This window comes from Bombus flavifrons, chromosome 1 (assembly GCF_040668555.2).
Source record: "Bombus flavifrons isolate JBK064 chromosome 1, iyBomFlav1_principal, whole genome shotgun sequence".
Lineage (NCBI taxonomy): Eukaryota > Metazoa > Arthropoda > Insecta > Hymenoptera > Apidae > Bombus > Bombus flavifrons.
The window spans coordinates 20269926-20292526 of NC_138442.1; the positions used below are offsets into that span (position 1 = coordinate 20269926).

Sequence of the window (22601 nt, forward strand, 5' to 3'; positions counted from 1 at the left end):
AAAAGACTACCTGAAATTCAGCCAAACTAAAATCATTCTCACTATAGCTAACTGCCACTGATAAAGAACATCGATTATGCTATCATACGGAACTTTTACATCGTGTTATACATTATGAAAATTATTGATGTTGAGTATTTGAAGGTTTTGGTCCGTGTTTATTCGCAGTTACAATTTATTTTTATACCTAGTCACTCATTTAAATAACACGTTTCTATATTCTTAATTTTGAACATTTTTCAGTTTCGTACTCGGAGATTGATTCAAGATTATCGAATGTACTTTTGCAAGTGTTAATCATTAAATTACGTATTACTCTAGTGTAGTTTTCTTTCCCTCTCTTTCAGTTACACGTAGAAAAATTGGAAGTAATTATCTATGATCGTGTATATATTTTTCCCTTCTTTTTTTTACTGGAGCTTCGCTTAGAGAAATTGGAGAAAAATTGTCCGCGATTAGCTACATATTTTATTCTCTTCTTTTTAGTTTCATTCGAAAGGATTGGGGGAAAAATTGTCTATAATTAATTTGTATTTCTTGATTCTCGTTTTTTCTTTCTTAGTTGAAGGTATCGGAGAAAAATAATATTTTTCTCTTTCGTTTGACATCGCTTGAAAAAATTGGGAAAAATTACGTCCGATCAATTACGTCCCTGGCATTGAAAAATTTACGCGAGAATTATATGCGAAAATTCGCGCAACGAAATTACACGAGACGACGGTGTAATTTGGTCCTCCGCGAAAATTAAGTGCGCGACAGCTCGAAATAAACTGCGTTTGATCCTTGGCACGTTTCAAGGTTTCCACCCGAAATTAGGGCCAATAGTCGAGAATGAACGATAACGGGTAAACGACGATGCTCGATCATTATAGTACGGGACGAAACAACGCTCAGGGTTCGTGAACTTTCGAGTTGTTATCAATTGCTTCAACCCGCGTTTCTGATTTCCGATCGCAACAGCTATTCCGTTCATTTCATTTTCACGCTATAATTATCCTTGTTACATAATTTTACTATCGTAAATGTATTAAAAGAAATGATAATACGCATGGAATTGTACCAAAATTATAATTAACAAATTTTTAATGATAGTAAATAACATTATATAAATAGATATAGTTTGTATAGTAAAATTAAGGATCATATTTAGGGTAAAAATTTTTATGAATTTTTAAGAAATGCAACCCTTCTACGTTCTTTGAGTTATTTTCCATCGAAATATGTTTCTCTATTGTTAGAATATTTCTTAAACCAGAAGAGGAATCGTTATTGATCTGTATCGTGATTTTTCATTCTGATATTATGCTACAAATTTCCTTGAAACATCGAGAAACGAAACATCTCAAAAATGAGATTGTGTCTTAAAGAATTCAAGTATTCAAAGTAAAGTGTTCGTTACGAAGTTTAATAGACAAAATTCAATAAAAAGAAATCCCTACCTCAAGTTCCATTTTTTTTTATTTATATTCATCGAAATACAAAATTGCATAAACGTTTGCAGTCTGATCTTAACGAACCAAAGATGTTTGGTTATTACCAAACTATCGAAATTCGTCACAAGGTTAGCGAAATCTTATAATTAGAATATCTATGTTACAAAGTTCGAAGACACTGAAAGAAAATATACCAAACGTTATGGAGCACGAAATTAAACTTACAGTTCGAATCGTAGTTCGTCGAAAACGTCGGACCACCGTAATTTCGGTTCCACGACGATGTCTTCGCCAACGCGTCCTTGAACCGGAAGGACTTGGTCCGGCTCCAGCCATCGCGGCGGTCCTTTGGCTTTCGTCGTTTGATCTGTAACGAATCGTATAATGAAATTGTATAATGTGCCATTACTAACGCGATTATGAAAATACATCTTGAACGGATGACAACGTTTACTTGTGGAACGAGACGCGTTCCAATCGAGAAGCACGTGACACGATATCGTCAAAACGTTATTCCGTTAAACCGCAGGCGAAAATCTATTATTCGCGAACGGTACTTGGTATTTTTGCTTTCACGTGGTATCAAAAATGGCTACTGAATCAGTAGTGTACGTTATACAGTAGATCACGACAGAAATCTTTTATTAATATATTATTTTTATATAATAATATACTATTGTATAAAATGTCTTGAAAAATATCATGAGCAGTGTAATTAGACGTAACTATTATGACCATATTGGCTACATTTGAAACGAATACAAAGACGTATTTATTACATATGTATGCTTCAAAGAGATAAAAGATTTAAACGATTTATTGTTTGGTATATTAAAAAATCACTATACCTAGCGACTTATTATGTGTTTAAGTACAGCAGTTACATTGCCGGACAGAAACAGTTGATCATTTACATTTACTGGAAAACTCTAATGAGTTATACTTTATTTAGTATTTTAGATTATAATGCACGTAGAATGTACCAAGAGCGTAAATTAATTCATTGTAATCTTCCATAAAATAACACTGCATTTATCGTTATACAAAATTTATTGTATTCTTTCTATTTCTATAATATTATAATTTAATTGGTTGCGAAACTAAAGGCACGATAGTCTTGAAAGTTGAAATACATGAGAAAATCTACGTTGTCAGAACATTGACGTAAGGAATTTATGGCACTGATTACGCCGAATATGATGCCAACAAAAAGAAAAATAATAAATTTATATAATAAAATAAGCAGATGACACAAAAGCAGCGAAAAGCATTGAATCTGTACAAAATATCAATAAATGTCCTAATACTTTTGACCGGTGGTGTAAATATAGATATCTGAGTGGAGAAAGCAACCAAGATGGAAACCGCCTAAGAAAATAAAACGAGGCTCAACATCAAATCTTTGCTATAATAAATTTATTTCTCGATATCCATCTTCGCAGGTCTCTTTGGTAATTTCCACCGCGAGAGGCAATTTCGCTCGCGTGTGTCTCCAACGAACTCGACAGGTAACAGGTAAATAAATACATTAAAAGATAAACATGGCCGCGACTGTTTCGTTCCCAACACGACATCGACAAAAATTTTCTCAAACTATTTCATGGACCGATCTCTTTCACGCTACGATTAAAGTTGCTTTTTACTCTTATTTTTAACGCGGATTTCGTTCTCGTAAACGCGTTATTACCGGTCCCTGGAGTACGCGGCACGCATAAATCCCGACTCTGCCGCCAGCCTCTGTCGGGACCACCAGTCTCGAGATTTTTATGTAACAGCGATCGCGAAACAACCTACAAACGATGTTAAACGCGTCTACGTTGTTCACGCGAGAACGAGCCTCCACCTGGCACCCAGCAGAAAGATTCAACGACCAGCGATCCAAACAAATTTCGTCACTGAACGTCATCGATCGAAGAGGATTCACGTTTTTACCGAAACTTAACGAACCGAGAAGTTTATCCAAGCTTTGTTGATTCTTCCCATCCGGACGCATTTCTCCACCCTCACGATCGTCCACAACTTTAAACCTTTTCACACGTTCTTCGCGCGAATTTCACCGAATCTTCCCATCACAATCTCCATTTTTGTCCATTCACATTTCGAAAAATAGTAACGAGACGTAACTTTCATTCCTTTTTAATACCATTCTATATCGGTTCTCTCGAGATCTTCGGCAACTTCAAACCTTTTCACGCGTTCGCCACATCGAATTTTTCGTTCACCAATTTTTACGAGTTTCAACTTGTACAAATTTGCATTTCGAAAAATAAAATACGACTCGGCCCAGACGATTTTAATCGTAAACTCTTTCCTCAATACTCTGGTATCGATTCTCGCGATCTCGGACAATTCTGAATCTTCTCACACATTTCTTCCATGCGCGATTCATCCGATGTTTAGCCCGCGGTTCCGATCTTTACCGATTCACCTTTCAAACGACGAAACGACACGCAACTTCTTATATTTCTTTTCCTCTAAATACTCTACATCGATTCTCGTAACGTTCGACAACTTCGAAAGATTCTCGCGCGTTTCTCGCGCGCGACTCATCGAACGTTTCCCTCGCAGTTTCGATTCTGACCGATTCACGTTTCGAGGATAGAGGCCACAGACTCCTTACCTGTTAAGGTCATCTCGTCAGATGATACGAAAACCGATTCTTCCTCGCATTGACATCACTCGCGGAAGAGAGCACGCAGCACGTCGCGTTCGATTCGAGGAAACAGGCAACCTGCACGTTGTTCCGGTCGCGGGCTCCGGCGCCTCGACCGCCAAAGCTTCCGTTCCTCCCTCCGGCGACCTCTTCTTCACTCTGATGACCTGTGGCACAGCACACCCTGCGCCACGAAATCTGACGGCAGGAGGCCCTGCTGCGGTCTAAAATCGTCTCGACACGCCACTCTCGGCTTCGTCGTTTTAACGAAACGCGCACATGCGCCGTTTAACACGCGTTCGGCCCCAACGCCTCTTTTCTCCCTTTCTCCCCTTTCCATCGGCACGCCCCTCTATACCCCTCTTTCTTTGGCCTCCTATCTATCCCTGATGTAACCCGGCGCATCGCTGTTTTTTTATCTTTGAATAACTTGTCCCGTATCTTGCTGCGTCTTCGCCTTTCTTTTTCTTTATTATTCCGTTGGTTTTCTTTGACGTCGTTCTCCTTTCCTTCCAATTTCATTTTCAGCGATTTATTGAGGAACATTTGTTGTTTAGTGACGTTTTCTTGCGGTGTGTGTGCATGTGTGTGTGTTTGCGTAGAGTAAGATTCGATGGAAAATTGAAGATTCAGGTGTTGAAGATCGCTTCCGGCGTAGACGACGGGCTATCGTTGCGTCTGAAATATCGAAGATTAAAAATATTGACGGTTTAAATGGTGGAGATTCAAAAATTACAGACCGAAATGTTGAAGATTTAGATATTGAAAATGAAGATATCGAAAATTGAAATGTCGAAGATCGGAACATGCAGTCGTCGCTGGTCTGCGTTAGACCTTAGACTCGGTGTTGATGCGCTGTTGTTGTGATTTCACAGTGGCGATGCTAATAAATATATCGCATATGCGTTTCGGTAGATTTAGGCCTGATGCAAACAAACAATGCAACATAGTTGTAATATTGCAACATTGAGGCGGTGCAACTCTACGGTTGCTCACGAGCGATATTATTATTAGAAATAATAATTTCATTTATTTCAATGGATTTTCGACGAATGAATCTTTCAAGGCATTTTTTCGAAATTCTTGGATTTTCTGCAACACGCGGAGACTTTAAACTGTTGGTTTGTAGCGTATAAGCAAATTAGTAGGACGCTACAACAGTGTCTGTTGCTAACGTAAATCAGCAATAACAGTAAGATGAGTGATTTATGAATCGCAAAGAGAGTGATTGACGATTACTAAGATAAAATGATCCGCTTGTTAAATAGCAGCGTATTGTTAGCGATGAAGTACAATGTTATCTTCAAGAAACATAAAATGTTTGGCTCATGACATAGTATATCAATTGTCTAACGACGTAGGATGTGAATTTTATAATTTCTTCCTTAACGAAAGAAATATCTATAAATTTATTATTTATTTTTCTACAAGTTTCACAATTTCGTCGGTAATTGTTTGATCTACTCGATAACAAATTTTAAAGGTATGAGATTTAAATAGAAATAATGGTATTTCCGTTATCACGATTTTGATGTTAAGGCTCTCTTTTGTCTTAACGTAGAGCGTCAGAATTAGATAAGGAACGACAGATTCTTGGCCAGCAGCGAATTGTCGTGGTCATGATTCGATGCGAAGTAGCTTTCCGCTAGATTAGTATGGTAAGCATAAAGTGTACATAAATATTTCGATGTGATAAGTTTCCAATCATTCCTGGTATTTCTCATGCGAAAAATTTAAAAAAATGACACAAAAATGTACGAATTAAAAATATTGACGTAACATACATGTATGACAATATTCGCGAATAATTGCATTTTAAACGATGATTATATCAATTAACTGAAATAAGAAAGACATGGAATAGGATAATTGAAGAAAGAAAAGAATCGGTTTGAAATTCAACAGTTATGTACACATTTATTGCGAGTAAGAATATTCATAATAAATAGGAATAAATAATAATAACAATAATAATATACCATTGTCGTTAAATAGAATCTCTTAAAATATACTATCATCTTTGGTACTCGTTTGGTATAATTCTTCGATGAAATACAACGATTGGCTCCTTAAAAGCAAGGCACCATCGATAGGTACACTTGACAGATTGCCACGATGTATCTCGAAGTCTACAAACTTAAATCAGCACGCTGCAATGACGCTGCATCGAAGGTCAGGAATTTGATCTTCGAATAATCATCGTTCGGACTACGATCACCTTTTTTTGCAGCAATTTTCCCTTTCGAGAGTTGAGAATCTCTTCTAATAATTTTTCCTAGAACATCACTGGAATTCATTCGAATATTTGCTTCAAACAATCCTGCAAATTTCTATTGCAAATTTCATCGTTGTTTTTGGTTCGAATCCAATCGAATCTTATTCTAAATTTCCCATCGCGAACTGCAAACGTTTCTACGTATTTCAATAGCAGATTTTATCGTTGCTCTCCTTTCGAATTCGTTGCAATTTTTATTGCAAAGATATAGAAATTTTCGTGAATTCCTATCGCATATTTTATCATTCCTTTGGTTCTGAATCCATTCGAATTTTATTGGAAATTTTCTGTCGCGAAGCGCAGATATACAAACAAATCATTATTGCTTTCGTTTGAACCACCATCCTTCCACCACTCTTCCCTTAATCTCTTCCGACACTCTTCTATAGAGCAACAACGCGATGAAAGGAATAGCCATAGTCTCCTTCTTAAACAAATAAACATAAACAGCCGCCAATAATAAAGTTAGGTCAGTTATATATCCCACCGTTGATCTAACGTTATGCTTAGCCTCCATTGCCAATTGTTCCTCGTTCAGCCGACTCTCACGCCAAGCTTTCTCAGGATACTCTCTCTTTGCACTGGACCCACGTCTGGAAGACCTATACTTTTTACTCTCAAGAGCTTTCTGTAAACGTTCCATCTTCAATTCTACCGGTGTTTCAGCTCTATTCCTGTCTCTAGAACTAGACCTTGAAGATGCCTTCGAAGAAGGTTTCCTCGATCGACGAGGACCTTCATCGACAGATCTCTCTCGGACAAATCGTTGTTCCTCCGAGCCTGTTCTCGAAGGAGGTCTTCTATCTTGTGACGGAGCTCTGACCCTGGTCTTGGAGGAGGATCTTGAAGAAACTCCTCTTTCTACGGACACGTTTCGTGACCTTGATATAGGTGACTGGCTCCTTGAACTTGGTCTACTCGTTCGTTTCTCTTTTACAGGCTTCGTGTCCCTAGCTGGAGTCGTTCCTCGAGAACCAGCAGCTCTTTTAACCTGCGACTTCTCCTGTCTATCAACTTCGCTTTTCTTCGTCTCTTTCGTCTGTTGAACCTGTTGAATTTCTTTAACGCCCTGTCTTCCATTTAGTTTCTCAGAGATCATGCTTATTACAGCACGATCCTTTACCTGATTTACATCTTGGTCCTCGGAAAACGAAGATCTTCTAGAACTAGCTATACTGTCTCCAAGCCTCCTCTCCTCCGAGCTTCTATAATTAAACCGATTAGAGTGTTCTCTGACGATCTCGGTATAGTGATTAACCATCGCCATTCGTGCCTCGATATCCTCCTCGTCCACCTCTTCTTCCGGTGTAGTGGTCCTTGCCTTTGCCTGGATTCTGCGATTCTTCGCAGCTTCGCCAGCTGATAATACACTGTCAGTGTCAGATTCGGACATGACAGGTACCTTAAGAGGCTCAGATGTGATCGGTGCCTTTACTTGTTCTTCTTCGTTCCTATTCACAGCTTGAACATTCGGAAGAAGTGATTTTCTAATTGGTTTCTCAGGAGGAATCGGTCTACCAAAGCTGTTCAGTGGAATCGGTTCTTCTTTAGGCTTTTTCAGTATAGATTTGGGAACAACAGTAGTTGGTGATACAGGAGCAACTGTTTTAGGAGGCGTTGGTGGTGTGACATCTAAAATAGGTATCCTGTGTGGAGGAATTGGTGGTGGTTCCGGTTCCACGTGTGGAACAGGCCTTCCTCTTGGATGATACGTGTCTTCTTCATCCAATACCAGCCTGCCAAGAATTCTGGTCTTCAGAAGCTTCAAGTCTTCACTGTCAGCAGTGCTGACCTCTTCCGATGATTCTTCAGATGTTTCGATACTCTCTTCTTCCTCGTCTTCTATTTCCTCTTCTTTTGTCTTTTCTTCTATTTGTGAGCTTTGTTTCGATATCGGAGACAAATTATCTATTTGTGAGGTGTCTGGGAACACCTCGTTGCACGGAGTATCTCCATTGGCGCTGGGCTGCCAGGGTATCGATTCTTCTGGTGGTTTCTCTTCGACCAATGGTATGTTGGCGTCGTGCCACCTGCGCAGTGGTATGGTCGTGTTTTCTGGCTTGTCCAGCCCCCATGAAGTGACAATTGGATTCTCTGAATCGCCAGGTATATTGGGATCAGACATTGCTTCGACGTCTGGCAATAAATTAGGAATTAGTATTTTTAATGGACTTTTAATTTTTTCTGGTAGGCCTTCGCTTAGCCTTCTACGATTTTTCCTTGACTGCCAGTTCATTAGAATTGGCGAAGTGACAGTAGGGTTGGATAGTCGTCGTTTGGAGATGTCAATTTCTGTCTCGGTGGCTGGTTTAATTTCCATTGTTGTGGCCAGTTCTCCGGTTGTTCGTTCGATTTGCACTTTCCTTTTGGCTACTTCGGAAGCTTCTTCGGCTGCCACTGCACGATAGAAACGTTCCATGGCGCGTTCGTGAAGAAGTTCTGTGGAGCTCACTGCTTCGCGGAGGGTTTCGACTACTTGGTGTTCCACGCTGAATAATTCTGGAAGGGAGAGAGACATGGGTGGCGGTATCAGGTCTTCGATGTCCTCTATGATGTCCCCTGTGATTTGCGGCGTTTCTGTGAATCGAAAAATTACTCTGAATTACTTCACTGCTCTAAATCCTGGTAGCGGTATAGCAAAACCCATCATTGATTTTTTCAGAATGAAATTTTTGTCGATATTTTGCATCCTGATTGTTGGAAATGTTCAATTAGTGATAGCACAATTTTAATGTATCGATCTTTTTAAACCCTTCTTTTCCGATAGATATTCTTATCTTTAAAAATGTGTCATTTGACGTCATTCCGAATTTGGGAACATTCTATTTCACATATTAACATTTTTTAACATTTATATATATAATCTCTTTCTAGAATTGAATGAAGTATGAATTCTTAAAAATTGAATATTTAACGTATTGAAACCTAATGTAACTTTATTATTTAAATTCGTATTATTTTATTTATATTACTATATAAATGAAATAAATTTCTGTTTTCTCACCTAAACTCTTTCGTCTTCCAGCGATATCCTCCAGTTTCTTATCTTGATCTTGAGGGTATAAAACTATCATAAACTCTGTACTTCCATGTATAACAGTATCATCATCCTCCATAGGAGTGGTAGGTGATGTTGCTTTATCATCTAACGAGTGACTTTTAACGATTTGTGGCTCGTCGACGATCGCCTCTTGATTCTTGAAATTTAAACTCAACGATGAACGAAGAGGTGAGCAACTTAAAGAAAATTCTTCTTCGTGTTGTTCTTGAATTTTAGGCATAGACAACGGTGACATACTGCGTTCTCTGGACATCGAAACTGATCGAGATCGCGATTCTCTGTACGCTAGCCGTCTATTAGATTCTTCTACCTCTGGTGGTGTTACTGTTACGGTGGCAACAGTTATTGCCACTGACGAAGGCTCCTTATCCTGAATTAAGTTCTGTTTTAAACGTAAGAAAAATTTCCATTTATTTACGAAATAAAATTTGTTTGAAATATTAGAACTAAATATTTATTGATATTTTAATAGTAATTATAATAGCATGTTATTAATTTATATTAAAGTCTACTATCACTGTAATTATACATATCACAAAGAAATGCATTTCGGTAATTTTTTTCGAAACGAAAAATTTCATTCTTTACTGTCCTCATTTTATTTTTTAAAGTATTTTTCTCCACATAATGAGAAAAATGAATTTGTTAAATCCAGAGATATATCTTTTAAAACTAGATAGTTAAATCACAAAGTTTTATACAAATCAAGTTTTTACACAAATTTATAAAAGTTTTTATACAAATACACAAGTTTTATAGATATCTAAGAATACGACTAGAGTTATAGCAATTAACATTCCTCACATGTACCAGAGGATTTTTGACTCAATTTTTCCAACGTTAGAAAAATATCTTAAATAAAATATCTTCGGTAAAATATAAAAGAATTGTTATTGCTATTTACAATTTTTCGTGCCAGTTTTATGCTACATGTTTTCAGAGAATATTTTAAAAGCCATTTTAATATTTCTGAAATAAGAACAAGATTGAAATATAAAATCTCGAAAATTGTATCAGAATTAAAACCAATACAAAACAAACAAAAAAAAAAAAAACACTTGCCTCAGTGCTTGGTAGATCCATAGCAACACTCGAACGAACCACGTGATTTCCAACCTGGCTTTCGACCTTTGAAATGGAATGATCCTTCGATCTGGCCGGAGGAACAGGTGGTGGTTCCGAGTTGTCTACCGTATCCAAGGCAAATTTCACCCTACTATCGGCTCTGGATGGTCGGCCTGTGAGTCTCTGAGCTGATACTGATCTACTAGCTGGTCCAAAAGGTACGTCGTCATCTTCGTCCCGATTTCGAGCCTCGTCTCTTGTCAAGCTTCTCGTTCTTTGAGTAGGCACTGCGAAACTGACTTCTCGTTTCTCTCGCGATCTAATTTCTCTATGACTCTGCGATTTTCCGCTCAACGAGGGCGCCATTATGCTGAACATTCGAAGAAATATTTATTATTTAAAATTAGTAACACGGAAATCTTATTTAAGTCTAGAAATTGTGAAATATATATGTAAATTTTACTTTGCTCCACTTTGCACTTTTCTTTTTTTTTTTATAAAGGAAACGTGAATATTCCATCTCCAAAAAATGGTACTTTATTTAAAACATTCGGATAATATTTGCAAAAAATAAAATAAAATTTTATAAAAATTGGGGAAACGTGAGTATTATGCTTCCAAATAATTTTACTTTATTTAATCGTTTAATTGTGAAACGAACGTACCCTCTTTTTATATCTGGAATGAAGATTACGTCGCTCTCCTCGCTGGGCTCGCTCACGCCATACGGATTCTCCGCTTTCACTCGAAATTTATACTCAGATCCTTCGATTAACTCGGACAACGTTGCTTTGGTCTGCCTACTCGTGATTGCCTTTAACCACACGTCCCAACCGACCTATGAAACAATTTTTAAAATTAACAAATCACCGATTAAAGCTAAACTGCATCTTTATAAAAACAAGTCCAATATTATTCTTTATCACCAACCCTATAGTACTCGACGATGTATGTGCCAATTTTGCAACCACCGTCGTCTTCCGGTTCTGTCCACGACAGTGTTACCGATCTCCCTAAGGTCATTGTGACTGTCGCTTTTCCAGGTCTTGCGGGTCGATCTAAAATCGAAAAGGCAATTTATTTCACGTTAAAAGTTTCGTAGAAAACATAATTCCAACTCTACAATTCTACCAGATTGAAATAATTTACTTATTTCGATTACAAAGAAAACACTTGTCTTATTTAATAAAATAGAATCCAAAGTAATCTCAATTTTTTATTTCTAAGAACTTAAAATAATTTATCTATATTGATTTATTTATAACAACAACCTGTTACAGTTACTAAAAACGACGACGTATCCTCTCCAAGCTTATTTATCGCCTTAACAGTATATTCTCCTCTGTCAATTCGTTTAGCGTCAGGAATCTTCAGGATCGATTCACCGTCCATCGTTTCAAAAATGTGTCTTTCGTCGCTTGAAACCACTTCACCGTCGTGGTACCAAATTACCGATGCTGGAGGTCTTCCAGCTAATGACACTTTTAATCTAATTGTTTCATCTTGCTCGAAAAGAAGTCCATCTTCGTATTGACGCGGAAGTCGTATCTTTGGTGGTGCTAGTTTTAAGAAATATAATTTAAAATTTGACTTTACATCAATTTGCTAATTAAATCGTAACAGAGGAAGTGATTTGTAAACCTTCTAGAATCAGTCTCGCTTTGGTGCTAGCGTGACCAGCTCTGTTAGTGGCGGTGCATTTTATTTCTCCCTCGTCGTTGAGCGCGGTTTGATGAATCAGGAGAACGCTCCTGCCACTGTCCGTGATGATCCTCGTTCGCCTGCTACTGAAAATCTCGAAGCCATCTTTGAACCATGCGATTTTTGGCAGCGGAGATCCCGTAAATCGCACCACGAACTCAGCCTAGAAATAAAAACAAACAACGTAGAAGAATTAATATTATCGTAATTAATAATCTATTTTCAAAAATGAATAAATCAGTCGATCAATCAATTACATATCTTAAGGTCTTTTTTAAGGATTTATTCTCAAAAGTTAGAATATTGTCGCGTTAAGAACAATTTATCGTTAGATTAACACAGCGTAAGTAGCTTCGGCCCTGCCATATCTTCCCATACTCTGCGTATAATAGATCGTTTATGTTCAAGATTGAATCTCTCACTGTTCTGGAGTTTCAAAAATCTATCAAAATTCTAGGATACCTATCAATGTCTCTGCTATGCAATACAATCACTTTCTCAGTTAAACGATCAAAATTTATTCGTTAAAATTGGAAATTGGAAAGATATAAATTCAAGGATAAAGTTACAGTGATTAAAGTACAATATCAGTTGCATACTCTTATTTTCCAAGCGAGCGTTTCTTTATCAGTTTCTGCGTTTCATTTTTATAATAAAATCAAATCTTTACACGTATGTAAGAGTATTTTCATATACTTTGATCTAATTAATTGATAGGTGAAATGCCAATAAATACAACGGTGTGACGACACTTTTTGTAGTTACTATATGTTATCAACAACCCAGTATGGCTATGAAGAGAGATACGAACCTAACCTCGATCATCTTTCTATTGGAATAAAAGTCAGCAGTAAATTTGTTCGATTAAGTTGACATTTAGTTCGTTAATTATAAGAATGAAAGATTCTTTTTGATAGGTTTAGTTTCAATTGAAAGAATTACCTGCTCATTTTCGAGCACTGTGGTGTCCTTGACTTCAAGGTCAAAGTGGGGCGCGGATGAAGCGGATCTCTGCAAGGTCACAGTCAACGGATCCGAGATCTCGCTGGGTCGAGACAAACCAACCGCGTTCTGAGCCCTGACCCTGAATTGGTAGCGCCATCCTGGTTCGAGGCCGCTCAAGGTCAGTTCCGGAAAGGTGCAAAGCCCTGGTGTGCTGCGTACCCAATGCTGCGAGCCGAGCCTTCGATGTTCGACCAAATAGCCGACAATGGCCGAGCCACCGTTACTTGGTGACCTCTCCCAACGAATAGCGACCACATCCGGCTGCGATTCGTCTGCTCCTGGTATCAAAATTGGCTTTCCTGGTGGCGCCGGAAGCCCTAAAATCACGGATAGCAATGCTTTCTGTATCTTTTTCATGTCATTTATTCGATGCTTAACAAAAGAATTGTTAGAGTTTTATTATTGGTTTCCTTTTATATTCTTAATAACTTATTATTAGTTCTCCTTGACATTCTTAATGAGTTATTGTTAGTCATCTTTGGTATTCTTAAGGGTATTGCAGTTACAGTTTAAAAATAATTAGTGAAAGATAATGTGCCGTTATTTCGAACAAAATACGAATAAATACGTATCTTTGTTTAGGGATCAATAATTTATGAATAATTACATTTGGTAATAAGAATTAATTATTTTTGCGGATTCGTTGATGGATGAAAATATGGTAGGGTTAAATTTGCAAATTTAGTTCGATAACGTCACTTTTCGTGGATCGGTTTGGTTAATATTTACTGTTAATAGAATCATTAGCGACTATCAGAATCGTTAGAGTAACCTGTAACTCTAAAAAAACAACGCATTAAGTTATCCCATTTTTACATAACCTTCACATTGAGTATACTTAAGAGAATGTATGAAATCTACAACGATGTTATTATTTGTCAAAACTTCATCAAATTCTTTAAATTCAAACTTTGGGAACGGATCACGTGGAATTTGGCAACACGCTTTTTTAAAACGTTTGTTTACTTAATATGCTATTTTGAACATAACATGGCTACCTGCTATCGGTCCATCTATATGTTATGAATTATTTTTTTTTTTATTCTTACTTCGATAATACTTGGTTACATTAAAAGCGAAGAACAATGAGAGTTACAATATATTTTGGGGAAATGATTCATTGGCCTGAATAATGGTATTTAAAAGAATTCCTCGGTTAATAAGTTCACAGAAAGCTCGCACGTGCCAGAACGATGCTTGCATATGCGTAGAACACACGTTCTCTAATACAGGTCCGCAGGTGGCGCTCCCAAAATAAAATTTGAAAGTGTTTAGCAATCCTGGGGCCGCTGCTTCGTTGTCCTCAGGTCGAGAAAAACTATGCGAGTCTGTGGACACCGGCTCGACGTGTCTTCGGCGCTCTTTTACAACGTGCCTATCGTCTTTGAATCGATTCCGTGTCTATCTAAATGTTGTGACAATCGATTACCATCGAGCATGTGTTTAAAGAAGAAAAGAAAGAAGTTGTAAATACTTGATCGCTTTAATTGATCATTTATAGCCATGTTAAACATCATACTAAGTTATTAACGACTTAGTTGAAATTATAGATCGAATTTTATAATCCTTGGAAAAAATTGAATCGTTTAGAAAATTTTAATATTTGTAATATTCGATCAACGCGTATCGTTATGCTACAAATGCTGAGATTCAAACTGATTTCTTTAAAATCTACCTTTTGCGAAGAGTACATATATTTTTCCAAGAATTAATTCCTCAAGCGTATAAAAAGAACGATTTTATTTTTATGAGAAAAATGATGTATACGTACGTAGGTATTAGATGTTAAAGTTAATTACTCGTCAAAGGATTTTACCCTCTTAGAAACGTTTATTCGTATTAATATTGCATACATTTTCTAAAATAATATTTGAGTCGAACAAAAATTAAACATACGTGATAAAAGATTAGTAAGTAAGGTATTAATGAAAGCGATTATCTTTAAGAGATTAATCAACAGAGACATTACGTAGATTCTCAGTGTTCCTCACAGATAGTTGGTAAGCATGATACAAAGTAGGCAGAAATATGTTTCATCCGATAGATTGTATTTTCATTTGTTCCTTCCACGCTGCCTGCCCATCGCTAACCGACCCACCATCGGCTATTAAAATAAACGCCCTCAACGCGTACGAGTTAATTTTGGATAACCGGTTGATTTGATAGTAAATAAATACACGATCTTCGAATAAACCTCCATAGAAGCTACCACTGACAGAGATACAGTCTCTCGTAGACTATCACGGAAAATTTCACCGATATTCTACCAATTGTATCAACAATTTCCAATATCGATCAACATTTCACCCTCTGTAACAACGTGATGTAGAAAATCGACGATCCTACTGACCTAATGAACTTGCCGATTAGCCTAATTCCTCGTCCATTACCGATCACTCAAACGTTGCGCGGGCATGACAGATCTGTCGGCAGAAGCAGCCTAATTTTAGCTATCATCCCACTATCGAAGCAAGCCAATCGAGAGACAGGCACACTGAGCATCGTCACACTCGCCACACCGTTACCGGAAGCTCTGTGTCACCGCACAGAGCCCACAGTCACCATATCTCACGTCCCTTCGAACACCTCCTGAACCCTCCATAATTTCATTCGAAAAGTCCGATTCACGGCAGAGAAGCTCTGAACTAAATGAACGGAAAATTGACAAAGAAAATTTATGGGAATGCATCATGTGCAAACTAGAAACTTTTATTCGTCTATCGAGTCTCGATCAAGATGGCGATCGGTTGTCGCTGTTCCAAATGACGCGTTCTAACGATCTCATCCCTGGAGATCGGTTCGCGAGGCATCAGACGGCACAGTTCAAGCAACGTAAACGCGTTTGCACAGAAGCAATGTGTCTACCTGATCCCTCCCAACGTGGTCTCCTAGTGGCAGAGACTGGCTGACTTTTGGAGTAGTGGCTCTTCGTGGTGGCGTTGCCCATGATCGTTCCTCCTCTTCCTCTTCCACGTCGAGCCCGGCTCGACGATCACTCCGTTCCTGGCCAGTTTTTCGACGGTTCTTGGACCATCGAGCGTCGAAAGATCCTCATCGATCGACCGAGAGTTTCCGTGGTGATCGGTCGAGGAAAGTGGGGAAAGCCCTCGAGGTGTCTCCCCGAACTGTCTTTCGAACGATGGCTGAACCGAACTCGCGAGAGAGTAAGAAGGAAAGAGAGAGAGAGGAAGAACGTGTTCGGCTCGATATAGCACGAGGCTCGGTGCAGCACTGCCGGACCTCTTCGTGGCCGACGACCGTGGCGACGCCAGCCTCTTCGGGCTTCCTCCTCGAGCTATCTTTGTCCCACTGTATCTGGCCTCTTTGTTTTCGCCCGAAATCCCTCGAAATCCTATGAAAACAGCCACAGCTTCGCTGTTTAACGGCTGACTCTGTAGCTACGGTGATTGAAATCGGCTGTTTCGATTGTTGCCGAGTTATATAACGTGTCTCCTCGGTGAACATGACCGGACGTTGCTGACACCTCCTGGGAACGCGGGAGTTAAGAGTTCAACCGTCAGAGTGTTTAAAATGACCAATTTGTAATTTTTGTGGAAACATAGATACGCAACGCGTTTCTTTGGGGATTTACGACTTTTATCAGTGTTTTTGGGGGTGATTTGAACGATATTTTGGAAATTCGAGGACGAAGGTTCTGTAGAGATTTTTCTGAGGTTTAATATTTCGCCTGAGATTCGTCGAACGTTTGGGTTAGGTTAGTTCGTCCATGCATTATGTATTTTGTTAAAGTATACCCTTTGTTCTGATTTCTTTGGTACAAGTTTCGTATTATATTCGCGAATAATTCTAGCGATAAAAGAAATCAAGTCCGACAAATAGATCGATGCTGTTGCTTTCAAGTTCGAGTTACTGAAGCGTTTGATAATTTTGACGATAATTATTCCGTGTTATTATAACGAGAATACATTAGAAATCTTGTGCTTGTAGAGTTTCTACTTTATCATTATTCACAGATTCAATGATTTTATAATATACAAGGCGTTCGCAAACCACATAAATAATCTCCATAAATTCACAACTACAGAAAAGTGGTGATGTCACAAATACTGTTTTTTAAATACCATAGAATTTATCATCGTTTATGTTATCTTGTTGCGACGAGTGAACTTATGAGAAAATCATCGAATCATTCGTAGCTTGAGAACTGAATATTAATTGTTTTACTTACGTAATAAGATTAGAAAATTAATAAAAGGTGGAGCTGACTAGTCGATACAACTGCTCGTTCAAAGGCTCGTATAATAACGTCATATATGGAAATGTTATGAAAGTTAAGCTCTAACTATATCGTCCTCTGTGGAAAATTTTAAAATTCATAAGGAGCATCCATAACCTCACTTTTTTTTTTTTTTTTTTTTTTTATTAGAAACAGTCCTCCTAGCGTTTGCGAACTTGCATTTCCGGTGACGTAAAGAAGTGCACGCGTTCGTGACGTCACTGCCCGATATTCTTACGCCCTGTGCTCGCTTCCAACGAGTCGATATTTCCCTTTGTCTTCTTTTTTCTCCGATACTCCCACTGGAATGTATCATACGCTTATATTTACGAAGGCACACCTTGCTTTTCACGCTGTTTGGTCAACGCCGGTCACTGACCTTGCCTCTCGCGCGTGCCATCGAGAAAAATAAAATGCTTTTGCATTATGCATTAATTGCTAAAGAGCTCCAAATCAGGGAACAAATCGCTGGCATCGCGTATAACAAGATTCTCTGTTCCGTTCCTGGTTTTAATTAACTCGTTCGGTAACGCAAAGTTATGGTTGTTAGCGTGCTTTTAGAATTTTTATTTCTCTACTTATTCACAGATTCAAACATTCTCTAGTATAGGTACGTATATAGTATAGTATAGTGATAAAATTGTAATTATTCTCTTTATGAAAGGCTTTAGACCACATAAGGTGGATTTGTAATTAATTTTTAACAATACTTTTAAATAGAATTACATGTGAAAATGTTATAATAATTGAATATACAGGGTGGTTAGTAACTGGTGGTACAAGCGGAAAGGGGGTTAAAATATAGAATAAAAATTTCTTCTTTCAATTTTTTTTTTTTTAATTTTTCCATCGAGACAACGATCTACAGTGAGATCCGTTATAACGTACTTCACGCGTACCGAGCGAAAATTCAAAGTCGATTTTCTCGAAAACAAAGCCTCAAACGAAAAATTTTTATTCTATATTTACGACTTCTTTTTTCGCGTAGAATCACCCCCTTTCCGCTTGTACCACCAGTTACCAACCACCCTGTATAATCGATCTTTAGAAAGAAGAGAAAAGTTTTAGTAAGTGGAAAATTTTTCATTGAGAGAATAGAAAGAAGGCAGAAGATCAAGGTTTATATGTGTAAAGTATATTGTGTTTTCAGTGTATTACCACACAGTTAGGTATCAATTTACACGAATGACGAAAGAATTTGAGGTTTCGTGCTGGGCACGGGAACACGATTCCATCGTCCTTCGTAGTCATCTTGTATACCTCGAAGTGGGACCATTTGACATCTTGTACTGGTCAACGATGATGACATAAAAAAGAAGACGATCCTGATTTCTTTCAGTGGTCGTTGAAACATCTCTTACATTATTTATTCTCATCTTTTAATTTGTAAAGACTTAAGATTTATTTTTTATAGCATTTTTGTAAGATAATTATTGACGTGGATAAAAACATTTATTCCTGTAATTAATTAGCTTGTTGAATACTTGTAATGATAGATAATTAGTAAAAATGGTAAACGTTGTATGGCTTTGTTCTCAGGTAAGTTTCACCAAGTACACAATAGGTCCTGAGCCATTCACGATTGTGCCCCGGGTTGAAATATTTTACCAGCGTGCGTGACTTTAGCAGAAGAGGTCAATCGCACCTATAAATCATGCTGTAAAGAAATATTTTTCGCCAGGGCCACGAGAAACATATTATAGCTTGAACGTCGCGTCGGTGACTTCATTGTTTGCGATTTCTGTCTTTTTGGAAATATACCTTCTGCGAATTCTTGTGGCTTCAAAAAAAAAAAAAAAAAAGAAAAAAAAAAGAAAAAGAGAAAAAGAACGAAAGGAGGAAAGCAGAAGAAACGTTTCAAGAAATTCTTGTTATTAACAAAAGCAAGTCTGTGAGAGAGAACAACGCATAATTGAGCATTTACATCCACGAAAACTGATTAAAAAGTCGATTTTGACAACTTCACTTTATGTGCAAAATTTTTATTTACTGTTGTCCCGTCTGCTTATTCTGCATTAAATTATTTTTAATTTATACACGAGATTAGTTTTCTCCAATTTTTTAGCATAAATACCTCGTTACGTAATACTTGGAAACTAACAGGAAATAAAACTAAAAAGAATTAAATGACGGAAGTAAATCAAAAACCGCTTTCGTATCTAGTCAGAAGAACAGAACTCAACGTCGATCTTCACCAAGTCGAGCCAGACGTTCGCAAAAATTACCAAAAAGTATCTTCGTACTTGATCGAAAGAAGAGATCTCAATGTCAACCTCCGTCAAACCAAGCAAAAGATTGCCTTTGTACCGAGTCAGAAGAACAAAATTCCAGATTCATCTAACAAAGGCAGAAATTACGTTGGTACTCGGTCGAAGGAAGACTCGCTCTCGATATCGATCTCTGTCAAACCGAGTGAAACAAAGCAAGACCAGAAGTCGCCTTTACGTCCAGTCGAAAGAAGAAAATTTCCGATCGACCTTCGCCAAGTCAGACCAAAACAACTCCATCCTCGTCCTAACACATTCTCCGTCGCAAGCACCCTAACTTCTGTCCCGTCCTATCAGATGGCTCGTCTAATTAAAAATCCGCTCTCGTCCTCGTACGCAGAATTTACCAGGCACTGGCCATTTTTTCAGTTACGGTCGGCATTTTCGCGGCACGTTCACGCGGGAATACAAAAGAGGACGCGACTTCTCGGAGAAAGAGGTCGCGAAGGCGGGAAAAGGAGACGGAAGAACACGAGGAAGAGAAAGGAGAAGGGGAAGACGGTTAATCGGTGCCAGAGTACCGTTGTACCTGAATGGAGCAGCGAGATGGCTTTCGGTTTCCCTGCAGCCTCCGTCGCAGCTGCAGCTCCGCTCTCTGTGTCTCTCTTATCTATCGCGAGTGCGGCTTTTTACGTGGACACGTGACTACACGTGTGTGCACGCGAAAGCGCGCGACAGTTTTTCTTTTCGCCGCGAATCGACCGCGTTACGCTCTACGCATTTCCGCCTCCGATTCCGCCCGGGGGACGACCGTTTCCAACCACGTGCACCTGCAGCTGGAACACGAGGACTCGTGCAACAGCTGCTAACGCCTTTGCTGGCAAGTGCTTACCGTTAACGCGCTATAGTCACGACTATGCGTCGATTCTGCGAGTCAAAGACGATTCTAAAGAGCGAGACATTTTTCAGTTCGTTTGCAAATGACACGATTTTGTGATGGGAAGCGACGAGCTGAGAAGCTGGCTTTGAGCATGTTGCGCGATAGTTTGAAACAAGGGTAGTTGTTGCTTTTTTGCGATGGTGAGAATACTTGTGCGCGAAGAAGAACTTAAGATCTTTGGACTTTTTGGGAAGGAAGTGAGTCTTTTGAAAGAAATTTCCTACGAGTTTTAATTGAAGTTTTAACGTGGTTGTAGAATGCTTCGTGCGTGATCGATGCAAGAGGTAAGTGGAAAGGGAGAATTTGAAATTCTTGGATTCTTTTACCGGGGTATTTGGTCGCGGAAGCAAGCGAGTTTTGTGAAACAAGAATTTGAATTGCAGTTGAAACGTATTGGTAGAATATTTGTTGCATGGTAGTCGTACAAGAAGTGGAGAAAAGTTGAAATTCGTGGATTTCTCGTGTAGGATGTTCGGTTGGGGGAGGAAGCGAGTTTTGTGACAGAACTCCAATAGAGATTTTAATTAGAGTTGAAATATGGCTCGTAGAAGATATTGCATGCAGTAAACGTACAAAAGTTACTAAGTCGAGATCGGGAATTTAACATGTTCTGACTTTCCATGTGATTTATTTCGTCGATGAAAAAATTGAATTTAATGAGAGAATTCTGTTGCGGATTTTGCTTGAAAATTTAAAACATAGTTATACAAGTTTTCGTATATTAAAAACGTACAAGCAGCAGGTATTAACGAAGGAACTGAAATCTTGGGAATTTTTATACCAGATACTTCTTTGAAGGAGAAAATTAATTTTGTAAAAGAGCTTGCAGAATATTTCGCGTATGTTAAATAGGCAAGCGAAAGACTCGAATTCGTATTTATCAAAGAGCAGATACTGAAGATTGCGATCTTGGTTTCGTAAGGTGGCTCGTGACCGGTTTTGAAATCGCTCCGAGATAGACCTTCATTGTTTCGCATCGATAAGCTGTTGTTTAATGCATTTACTCGTGCAAACAGTTACGCTTCTATTCACAGAAACTTTATGACGCATAATTTACTAAACTTACTGATTTAATAAACTTAGTCGAAACAAGTTTTTACTTGCAAACTTTTAATCGAAGATTCTTCTCGTGAACATTTGATCGGTCAACTCGAATATACATCTTAATTTGTTGGTCAAGGTTTTGGAGGGAAGGCGCGACATAAAACGTCTGGAACGTACAACTTTCACTGTAGTCTATGTTTCTTTCTGTATGCAAATTGCACGAGACGATTCGCTCGGAACGCTCTATTAATCCCGCGAGAAAACAAAACTCCACGCGAGATAAAACCACGCTTACGTCTCGGTGAATGTACCGTGGTATGCAAACCACGAGATTGTCTTCTTTTTTTTTTTTACACAGTCAACGAGCCTGATCGCGAGTAACACGATTCCGTCGATCGTTCGACACGGCTGTTCGTGACATCGATCGTTCACCCGCTTGATCCGTCTTGCGTTACACCGGTTACGTGCTATACGACGCTCCACTTTCCATAGATTATGAGACGCAGTCGATCGTTTCTATGTCTGGAAACTCTCTCTTCATGCACATCCCGGCTCATAAATATGTATTAGGACTACCGTGTTTCTTGTTATTTGATTTTACATTTTCATTCAGATTTCAGATACTTTTGTCTGGGTTTCTTGTTTAATTCCTTTAACATGTTTTCAACGAGGTTTAGAGGACTGTCAGGTGCGACAGATAATTCTTAACTCATCGATGCACTGCGGATTTTCGTGCGTTTATGATAAATTGAAAAGTGTTCGAAATATAGTACCTGTTATAGCTATTTAACAGGCGGAATAAACTTCGCCATAGGACCTATTTGTTGAATTATTTTCATCAAAATATGAATTTGCATAAAAATTCATCTACTCATCACGCTCTTCTTCAACTGTTGCGAACAGCTTCTACAAATTTTTAGGTTGTTACTTTCATAAATACAAAATTCTGGTTTGTTAGTCGTTGATATTATCTTGTCCGT

At 38.3% G+C, this 22601-nt stretch overlaps 2 protein-coding genes across 6 annotated transcripts in view; both read right to left on the minus strand.

Annotated features, from left to right (window-relative positions):
- The window catches only part of LOC138178450 (titin), a 76981-nt gene extending 72586 nt beyond the window's left edge, over positions 1–4395 (minus strand). For all 5 annotated transcript variants that reach the window (XM_069110525.1, XM_069110361.1, XM_069110611.1 and 2 more), the window contains exons 1-2: positions 4054–4395; positions 1659–1800 (exon numbers count right to left, since the gene is read on the minus strand). In XM_069110525.1, the coding sequence (XP_068966626.1) occupies positions 1659–1800; positions 4054–4066 (155 nt within the window). In that variant the 5' untranslated portion in view covers positions 4067–4395. The remainder of the gene's footprint in view (positions 1–1658; positions 1801–4053) is intronic.
- A 1958-nt stretch (positions 4396–6353) lies between these two features.
- LOC138179625 (muscle M-line assembly protein unc-89) lies at positions 6354–16439 on the minus strand. Its single transcript, XM_069112647.1, has 9 exons — positions 16059–16439; positions 13131–13510; positions 12129–12351; positions 11759–12046; positions 11418–11545; positions 11153–11325; positions 10485–10857; positions 9366–9804; positions 6354–8938 (listed from the first exon to the last, which is right to left on the minus strand). Exons 1-9 carry the CDS (start codon positions 16138–16140, stop codon positions 6681–6683), a joined length of 4344 nt encoding a protein of 1447 aa, XP_068968748.1. The 5' UTR covers positions 16141–16439; the 3' UTR covers positions 6354–6680.
- Positions 16440–22601: the final 6162 nt, after the last annotated feature.